We start from the raw sequence: 10,104 nt of genomic DNA, 5'->3' as shown, positions 1-10,104 counted from the left end.
AGAGAGAGACAGAGAGACAGAGACAGAGACAGAGAGAGAGAGACAGAGACAGAGACAGAGAGAGACAGAGAGAGAGACAGAGAGAGACAGAGAGAGAGACAGAGAGAGGAAGAGGCAGAGAGGGAGGGAGAGAGAGAGAACAAGAGGAAAATGTTAGCTGTGACTAAATGTGGCACTGGCATCTGAATGTGACCTATCAAATAGGTAAGGTAGGTGTTTGGGTTGGGGCTTCACCCCAACCCCTGGCATCGCTTTATCCAAGGAGTCTGGAATGTTCGGGTGGAAAGTTCCATTCCAAGCCCCCTCCCCTGGGAGATGCCTCAGTCCAGACTCCACTTCCAAGAAAGCCTGTCAAACGGTGGCTCCTCCTCAGAGATGCTCAAGACCATTCCTACAGGGTATTTAAACTGCTCCCCCAACACCAAACACATGGTTTTCCAGTCTTCCTTCCCAGTCTCTATCCCTGGGGTACTGGAAGGTCACCAGGGAGCGCTAATCCATTAAACTTGGGCTTTTTCTAATTCGGTTTGATTTGGTCTGATTTGGACTACTGTTATCGGCCGAGAGGTTTATTAAGCTGTAAAATCTTTTCAGTAGGAACACATGACACCAAAAGCAAAGTGCACTATACAGGGACAACACACACACACAAAAATATGTTAAATGTCTGAGTCATTCTGGTAACATCGGCCACTACAATGATGGCATGACGAAGAAACCAAAACACACACTGTTTCATCCTTTCAAACAAGGACTTAGTTTCAATTTATGAGTCTCAGGCAACAGCAAGTCCAAAAGCAGGCACTTGATTCATGCTAGCTGACTGAATTTCTAATCCCCAATCTTTTTAAAGGAATACTAAGTTCTTTCCTACTACTCATTAACATAGTTTTCAATTTCATAATTCAAATTCATAATTTCATAAGCTAATGTTTCCAAGGATTTCTAAGAGGCTAAATCACCATGAAAATTATCATTTCAACTAATACATATCATATGAATTGTTAAGTTTAAGTTTTTATGTCAGGCTCTCCTAGTTGACAATACCCTTGTTATGTCATTAAACTATAATTGTGTAAATCTGCTTCAACAAACAATAACTGAACCATCAATAAACTATTATGGCTTCCATAATCCCTCGCAAAGATTGGTTTCAACATCATCATCATAAATTAGTAGGGACAGGTCCCAAATCTCCTGGTTGAAGCCATGAATTAGGTCTGCACAGTCATTCTTGCATTTAGGTGCTCAACAGTTCCAGTCTCAAAAATTTAATCACACTGTTAGGAACACCACAGGAAATCTGATCCCTTGTAAAAGGGAGGATTTGAAGCAAGATGAAAAATCATCACATGTCGCAGGCCTTTGAAGCCAGCACTGATTACTAATTATGATAACTAAGCATTCCACTTAAAAAATAATCAACTACATTTCGACTCTTTCTAACATTTACATTTTTCTACTCAATCCTAAGTTTCTCTCTAATTGCAAGTCAGCTTTATTCAGTTTTTAATGACAAAGAACAATGTATTAAGAAACAATTTGCTGGGTGTTATGCAAGACTGTAAATCCCAGGAGAATCAGTTCAAGACCAGCCTGAGATACATGAGTCCTCTCTCTAAAAAAAAGAAGTAATCCGAATTTTAAAAGATGATTCTTAAGGCTGAGGAGAACAGGTCTAGCACTTGTCCCAAGCCCCAGAATCCACATAAAAGACAGATGGGAGCAGTGGTCCAGCTGGCCAGACTAGCCATTATCAGTGAGCTCTCTGCATTCAATCAAGAAACCAAGTCTCAGTATATCCAAGGTAGAGGGTGATATAGATAACCATACCCTCTGTCAACTCCAGGCCTTCTGAAAACACTTGTGCACCCACACATCCGCAAACACACATGGAAGACAAGTCACTCCAGGACCCTTTAGGACAGACACCCCATATACCTAGATAACAAATGAGAAGCTTGTCACCTCAATTTGATGCCCAGAACCCACATGATGGAAGGAGATAATAGATTCCCACAAGCATGTCCAGCACAGATTTCTCTTTCTTTCTCTCTCTCTCTCTCTCTCTCTCTCTCTCTCTCTCTCTCTAGTTTTAAAGACAGGGTTTCTCTGCATAACAGTCCTGGCTGCCTGGCTGTCCTGGAACTCAATTTGTAGACCACGCTGGCCTAGAACTCACTGAGATCCTTCTGCCTCTGCCTCCCAAGTGCTAGAATTAAAAGTGTGTATTGCAGAAAAAAATAAAGATTTATAAAAATAAAATTTTTAGAAGTAAAATAAATACCCGGCCACAGTAACACAGATATACCTTCTGACAGCAGAGGCAGATAGATCTCTGTGAATTACAGGCCAGTGAAGGGTACACGGTGAGACCATGTCTCAAAAAATTAAATAGTGCTCACTTCAGCAGCACATATACTAAAATTGGAACGATACAGAGAAGATTATCATGGCCCCTGCACAAGGATGAAACGCAAATTCATGGGAAAGAAATTAAATAAACAAAACAGGAAACAAATTAAATCAACTTTTGAAAGTGGCAGTATATACCCACAGGAAACATACTCGGATCCTCCTGCCTCGGGTTCTGAAGTTGCACTTCACATGCACTAAGAGGATGGGAGCTGGGAGCCAGGCACGAGGTCTATCCATCCCTCTAAGCTGGTTGGGACTGAGGGTGTAGCTCAGTGATAGAATACTTACCCAGCTTGAAAGTGGCTCTGAGACAGACGCTCACCGCCACCCAAACCAAAATTAAATACATAGCAAGGAAAGGAGGAAATTCTCTTTGGTTATAAAGTTTTCAAGCTGAGCAGTAGTGGCGCATGCCTTTAATCCCAGCACTTGGGAGGCAGAGACAGGCAGATTTTTGTGAGTTTGAGGCCAGCCTGGACTACAAGAGCTAGTTCCAGGACAGGCTCCAAAACTTACAGCAAAACCCTGTCTCGAAAAACAAAAAAAAAATAAAAAAATAAAAAGAGGCTTCAGAAATCTTATTCCACAAGTTGGTGTGACTTAATATTAGAAGTGGAACGTGGTGATACACACCTTTAGTCCCAACACTCAGAGCACAGACAGGCAGATCTGAGTTCAAGGTCAGCCTGATCTACTGAGTGAGTTCCAGGACAATCAGGACTACACAGAGAAACTTTCTCAAAAAACGAAACAAAGAAGTTAAAAAAAAAAACCAAAGAAGTATATGAAAGTTTGCAGACCAGTTTCCACTTTGCTAGCTACCTAAACTGTGGGAATATTGGGGATGTTAGTAAATCAATTTATGTCTCAGGTTCTCACGTGTAAAAATGAGAATACAAGCCTGTTTTACAGAACTATTAAGAGGAATCACTGAGATAAGAGATACGAAAGAAGCATGGACAGTAGAAAACCCATAGCAGGAGCACAATAAAACAATAGCTCACAAAAGGGAAAAGGGTAATACAGTCAACTGGAGGCCTGTAAAATCTAATCTGGCTGCACTTCTGTCTATATGACCATCTTTCCTAAGAGACTAGAGAAGGCAGCACCTGGCCCTTAGCTGTAGCTGCAGATGTGCAGAAATTCAAGATAGGGAACAGAAAAACGTGAAGAAAAGCAAGCATAAATTTGCAGTGGCAAATTGGGGTCAAAGAGTGTTTTCCACAGTTACACATCTTAGAAAGTCAGTAAAGATTTCAAGAGCTAGCACTCCACAGAAAAACAACTTGTGACCTCAGGGTGAGTAGGAAATATTCTTTAAAATAAGACACAAAGGCACTACCCATAAAGATAGGACCAATAAGTCTGATTCCATTAAAATTAAGAATTTCAGTTCATTGAAAGACATCATAAAGAGAGTGAAAAGGAAAGTCATACATTGAAAAGGTATTTGTGACATACACACAGGAAAAAGGACTTGTATTCACCATAAATAAAGAACTTCCAGGTCAATGTAGTAGTAAAGAATAATGGTACTTGCCATGAAACCTGCTAAGCCTGACTTGAGGTCCACCCCAGGGACTATATTGTGGAAGGAGAACTGACTCCCACACATGAATCATGGTGCATGAACCCACATGCATGCATACACCTCATATGCACACAAACAAAATAAATAAATGTAAACAAATTGTCAAAGAACAACATCTAAAGAAAGAACTTCTAAGTAATAATAAAAGACTCAGTTCCAAAGAGGGGATGGAGTGGGAACTTTCCAAATGGGGAAAGTCAAATACTAATACATGAAAAGCTGTTCAATCTGCTTACTACTCAAAATTTAGACTCGCTAAAATTTTAAATGCTAAGCTGGGCAGCATGGTGCATACCTTTAATCCCAGCACTCAGGAGGCAGAGGCAGGTGAATCTCTGTGAATTCGAGGCCAGCCTGGTCTACAAATCAAGTTCCGTGACAACCAGAGCTATTACATAGAGATACCTTGTCTCAAACCCCAAGTAAGGGGAGCGGAAAAAGGGGAAAGAGGGAGAACTGGGGTTAGTATGTAAAAACAAAAACAAATAATAATAACTTGTCAAACTTGCTCCACCCACCCTATTTACTTTCCATTCACATGTCTTACCTCTGACACCTGCGCTCACAAGTAGTCCATTAGCCCAGAAAACAAAATATAGTCACTAAACATCTACCCAGAGACCCAAATGCAGCCAAAAGTCAAAAGTTCAGCTGGTCATGTCATCTAAATTCCTCCTTTAAGTTAAAACTTTCTTTCCTTATTTATTGATTTGCTCATTTAAACACAAGGTCTTACCTACACAGGCTTGGCTCAAAAGCCAAAGCTGGCCTAGAGGTTACAGGTGCCTTACCCATTCCTTCTTAAAAACAACTCAAATTCATTGTGGTCCATGTGTAATTAATTTATAATAAGAAGCAATCAAATGTTTTATTTCAGAGTTACATCAGAAAGTTTAGGATATACTAGCATGAGAAGAAGGAAGTACTTTCTAAAAATACAATTTGTTGAGTTCAACCCATGGTTTAGATTGCCTGTCATCCCAGCAATGGAAGGTGGAGACAGGCAGCCTCCAGAGGCTCACTGGCAGATCAGCCAGCCTAGCAAAAATGGCCAGCTTTTAGTTCAAAGAGAACCTACATCGAGACAAGAGCTAGAGGAAGGGATAGTGAGGGATAGTGAAGACACTCTATGTCCTGCCCTGTCCTCTGAACGTGAGCACACTTGTGTATGTACCACATGCACAGAATGTGTATGCATACCTTTATGTGTGTGTGTACACTCTTTATTAGAATACAAAAACCTAACACTATGCCAGCACAACTAAGTTCCATTCGCTACGTCTCCCTCTTGGCCACACAGTTCTGCATGTAAACTCCCTCTACCTTGAATTCCCGGTGTACTTGGCTCACGTCTGTAATTCTTTACCACTGCCCCTTTATAACCTCTACTGCTCTCCCATGACAACACTCTTCCCAACTGCAGGTATTCAACTTCTCCATGGAGAATAGAAGGTCATGAATCTGCCCTTCTGCATTTACCCTGCCAGCTCCCATCACTCCCTGAACCCTGCCCAAACCAAAGTGCTACCAAATTCAAAAATACCAAATGTCCTTGCCCAAGGTAGCAAGCCTCCAGGTCTCTTCCTAGGACACTCTGTGCTTTTCCAGTTCCTGCCGCACCTTCAAGACTTGGCTCAAGTTTACTCCAGACAACCCTAGCCTATCAAACGAGAGTTTCCAACACCTTCCTTGGCTCAGTCCATGAAAACACACCCACCCAGACCTCTTACCCAGTCCTGCCCACTTTCTTCACAGTCGCAGACCTTCCCCAATCCTCTGAATTACCTGTCCCGATAAGATGATCTTCTACTAACATAGCTTTGCAAATTAAAAGCCATCTCTCTCCCATACCCTCCCCATTAGTCTTTCCTGCTACCTTAACATCATCTTTGAGAAAGCCTGCCAAACTTAACTATCCCATGCTTCTGTTTTCGTAATGTTTCATTACGAGCCAGCAAACCTCTAGCCTATCCCAACATGAGGATTCAGCCTAATTCTTCTTTCCGGTCACAGCAATCGTACCTGCCTCATGAGGCAAGGCCGGCCCCCAGTCCAACACCCACTCAACATGCTCTCTCAACTCCACAGCTACCACACCCAAACTCATCCTTAGCGTGTTCCCAATTAACTGCAAAGTCGCCGGTCTGCAACGCAGCACCAGCCCTTCACACAACCCTAGGTCCCCTTCCCACACCAAAATCTCGTCCCTCCCTACTCGGCCGGCTTCCACACCTCGTTTCCCAGCCCGTCTTCCATTCTCCAATCCTGCCTAGGCCCTCGTTTGACCCCTCTCCGGAGCCTACCAGTTACCTCACGCACAGAAATCCCCTCCCAGGCCCCCTCCTTCCCAAACCTCAGCCCCGCCCTACTCGGCCTTGCCCCGCCCTCCCAATAGTGAGCCCCGCCCCTTGCCCGGGAGGCTCGACCAGGGGCGGAGCCTATTCCCCCCGCCCCCAATACCGTCACGCTCAGGGGCAGCCTGACCCCAAGCGGCCCCGCGGTGACCCTCGCGCAGAGGCCTGTGGGAGGGGCGTCGCGGGCTCCCCGCACCCCCTCCCGTCGGTCCCCCGCCCGTCCAGTCTCCTCCCCCTGGGAACGTGCGGGGTGGGTGACAAACCTGGCCGCGCGCCACCACCACCGCGCCTGCCGGGGGCGCTGCCGCTGCCTGAGAAAGAAGCCGCGGCTGCCGCCTGGAGGAGGTGCCGTCGACCCCGCCACCGCTGCCGCCGCCGCCAGGGGTAGGAGCTAAGCCGCCGCCATTTTGTGTCCCCCTGTTGTTGTCGTTGACATGAATCCGACATGACACTGATTACAGCCCAATGGAGTCTCATTAAACCCGAGCCGCGGCCCCGCCCCGGCGCCGTTCCATTGGACAGGACCGCGAACACTTAAGGCCAACCGTTGGCCTACAGGTCTGTCCGTCACCCGCTCACTAAGCACTCTGCCCCCCATTGGGGCAAGTTCCTGCCGGTCATCTCGCCTCCACATAGACACACCTCTCGACCCATCACCCCCCCCAACACCTCCGGCACCACCCCGGGGGAGGGTCGGCTGCCAGTACCAATCAACAGACCGCGGGGCCCGCCTCTTCCGGGCACCTATTGGTCCAGCCCTTTTTCTCGCTCGCAGACACCGCGCCACCTCTACTTCCACCTGCCCGCCCCATCTCCCTCTAGAAATGGATTGGATCTCGGCGCAGCAGAGGCGCTTGGCCTTATTGGCTGTCGACGACGCCAATCAGAAGCCTTTTTTTCCTCTCCCCCTCCCCCACTCAACCCCAAAGCCCCTAGCCCGCAGCTAAAGTTTGTGTGAGAGCTGATCGCTGGCGGCGGCCGCAGGATTTAGGGGTGGGCGCAGGCGGGCGCGCGCGGGCGGGCACGCGAAGTTAAAATTCGAGGTTCTCAGTCGCCAGCTCCCGCGGAGGAACGCGCGGACGGGCGCGCCGCCCGGAGCGTTCCATCCCGCCCCCTCCTCCACCCTCTCTCCTGTCCGGTCCCGGGCGACTACTCGCCCGCCCCCTGGCTCGCATCCTACCCCCCACACATACCCCCTACCCTGCCAGCCCCAGGCCGGGTGCAGGCGGAACGATCTCGCTGCAGCCTCCTCGCCATCCCAGGCGGAGGGGTGCAAGCCCCCTACCCGCCGGGCTTGCACCCCCTGCTCCGCACTCGCCCGTGTCTGCAAGCACGTGCACCATTCGCCGCTGCCTCTGGCCACCCTGGTCCCCGGCTAACCTCACCCGCAGACCGGCCAATCGCTTGCTGCCCTTTGTTGCTGCAGCCCGGGTCTCCCCGCTGCCTTCCTCAGCCTCCGCCTCGTCCTTTGCCAGCCGCCCGGGTCCGCAGCGCCGCGCTCCCCCCGCCCGGGACCCACCGCCGCCGCCTCCTTCTCCGCCTCCTCCTCCTCGGCTCCGGGCTGCGGCGCACAGAGCCCGAGGCAGCGCCGCCCAGCCCCGCTCCCCCCGCGCCGCCCGCTAGCCCGCTTGGCCCGGCCGGGGGCGCAGCCCGGACCCCGCCCGCCCCAGTCTCCGCCCCAGGGGTACCTGCCTCCGCCCCGGGGGGCTCCGCTCACCGCCCTCGGGGGAGGGCGGGGATGCCGGTGTCCTCGAGAGGATGGGGACGCCTGGGCCGTTTTGGGGCGGGGAGTGTGTCCGCCAGGTCTGGGACTGAGGTGCGGTCTTCTCAAACGCGCCCCCCTCCCGCCGCCGAGAGCCCCAAACTTCGTCCTTCTCCAGGGCTTCGTACCCTCGGGCGACCGCGGCAGTTTTGGGGTGGGGATGCCTCAGGAGCTGTGTCTACCCTGATCGGGAGGAAGAGGGAGCAGTGACATTCAGCGACTGCGGACAGGCATCCTCGGGTGGGAGTGGGGATGTCAGGCTCCGGCTGGAGAGGGAAGCTGCCCCTCAGGATGCCCTCTCCCGGCCTGAGAGGGGCTGGCGAGCTCGGAACTGCGTTCCGGGTGCTTCCTGAACTGTGCAGCTGGATGGCAGAGGGGCAGGGGGGGGGGGGGGGGCTTCCCCCGTCTCTACCCTGCGCTGCAAGGAAGGCTGATGGTGAAGTTCGGTTTTCCAGGCTTCCCCTGGGCCCCCAGAGTTCCTGAGGCCCAAACGAGGGAGGCTGGGGGATCCTCTGACCGCCCAAGCAAGACTACTCTAAAACTGCCCACATGCCTTCAGCGCCCTCGAACTCTGAAGAAAACGTCCCTGGCTCTTCCCAGAGTTGGCAGGGACGCTGGCAAGGGATACTTTGAGAGTATAAGAAAGGTAGGCTTGAGAAAAGGTTCCTACAGAGCTTGAACACTGTTCCCTTTCTCAGGCCACTGGGGGAAACTGGAACCTATAGCCCTGAGAAAGTCAAGTTTCCCACGTGGTGGCCTAGTTGGAAAAACCACCTGTTGCCTGAAGTTCTGTCCTTGAATCACTATGTTCTTGGGGACCATGGTGATGATGTCAAGGTGTAGGAATTCCAGTTTCTCTGCCCTGACTGACTCACATCTTCATGCCACTGACAACTACAGCAGCAGTGCCTTCAACTCCCAACTAGAAAATGCTGAAGAACTAACTCCATAGGTACTTCTTACTCGGTTCTTATCTCAGACATGGCAGACAGCCCTGTCACAAGCAGGTCTTAATGCACAAAGGCTGCTCTGGTGGGTGAGCTTCCCCTGCTTCTGTGCTTCTCACCAGCAAGGTGAGAAAAAAGCAAGACAAAGGGCACAGAGTTGAATAAAAGAAAAAAGGGGAGGAGAGGGGGAGAAGAGTTGTAACACTACACTCAGAACTGTCACCAGTTCCATTATAAACTTCTTTTATAGGTGTTTTATTACTTGGTTGTTAGTTTTTAAAACATAAACCTCTTTAAATTAAATCTGGGTGCTCTCAGGCTCAGCCCAGGGAAACAAAACACAAAGTAAGTTCAGCCCCTGATTGGCTTGGCTATTTTTGAGTTACATTACTGATAAAGCAAACCCCTGTTTGGGTTTTTTAAGTTGCTCCTTGTCTGTTTCATTGAGGATCTTCAATAATTTTCTCAAGGAAAATTTTTTTTACAAGCCATTAGTTCATAACTCAGTCTAGTTCATTTAGATTATTTCAAAATGAAAGGATTTATCAGGTGTGCTTTTTTTTTAATAATACAACTGTTAGGAATTTTATTCTCCAAGAAGTTACAAAGTAAATTTTAAGGATGCTGGTAGAGTCTTTAGTCTTTCTGTTTTGCTTTGTTGTTTTTCTAATAGTCTGTCCAGATGCACTTTTTTTAAAAAAAGAAAACAACTTATATCTTGGTCCTTTGGGATGACATTTATTACTTTTTGAGACAGGACAAGGTCTTACTCTGTAGAACAGTTGGCCTCAAGCTCACAGCAGCCATCCTCAAACCCGTCTCCCAAGTGATAGAATTACAGATAGTGAACCACCACACCCATCCTCTCTGACTGCATTTTATCTGAAGCAATAAAATAAACCGGGTCTTTAAAACAAGGTTTAAAATTCCGAATCTCATGCCGGGCGTTGGTGGCGCACGCCTTTAATCCCAGCACTCAGGAGGCAGAGGCAGGCGGATCTCTGTGAGTTCGAGGCCAGCCTGGTCTACAGA

General features: G+C 48.7%; 2 protein-coding genes and 1 non-coding gene across 10 annotated transcripts in view; 2 read left to right on the top strand and 1 right to left on the bottom strand.

Annotated features, from left to right (window-relative positions):
• The window catches only part of Kat6b (lysine acetyltransferase 6B), a 186,363-nt gene extending 178,032 nt beyond the window's left edge, over positions 1 to 8,331 (bottom strand). For 2 of the 8 annotated variants that reach the window (XM_026789525.1, XM_026789529.1), the window contains exon 1: positions 6,627 to 7,164. The gene's annotated coding sequence lies outside the window, so the exon portion shown is untranslated. Of the gene's footprint in view, positions 1 to 6,626; positions 7,165 to 7,743; positions 7,885 to 8,051 lie in introns of those variants that run through there. The other 6 variants (XM_026789530.1, XM_026789531.1, XM_026789528.1 and 3 more) reach the window with 5 other exon arrangements.
• On the top strand, positions 2,398 to 2,504 carry LOC113458413. Its single transcript, XR_003378802.1, has one exon. It is a non-coding gene; the product is annotated as a U6 spliceosomal RNA (small nuclear RNA).
• On the top strand, positions 5,987 to 8,335 carry LOC106144354 (basic proline-rich protein-like). The gene is made up of 3 exons (XM_013353959.1): positions 5,987 to 6,747; positions 6,922 to 7,317; positions 7,609 to 8,335. Exons 1-3 carry the CDS (start codon positions 5,987 to 5,989, stop codon positions 8,333 to 8,335), a joined length of 1,884 nt encoding a protein of 627 aa, XP_013209413.1.
• The last annotated feature ends 1,769 nt before the right edge of the window (positions 8,336 to 10,104 follow it).

The sequence above is a fragment of the Microtus ochrogaster genome, unplaced genomic scaffold, assembly GCF_000317375.1.
Source record: "Microtus ochrogaster isolate Prairie Vole_2 unplaced genomic scaffold, MicOch1.0 UNK21, whole genome shotgun sequence".
Lineage (NCBI taxonomy): Eukaryota > Metazoa > Chordata > Mammalia > Rodentia > Cricetidae > Microtus > Microtus ochrogaster.
This window is presented reverse-complemented; position numbering and strand designations above follow the sequence as displayed.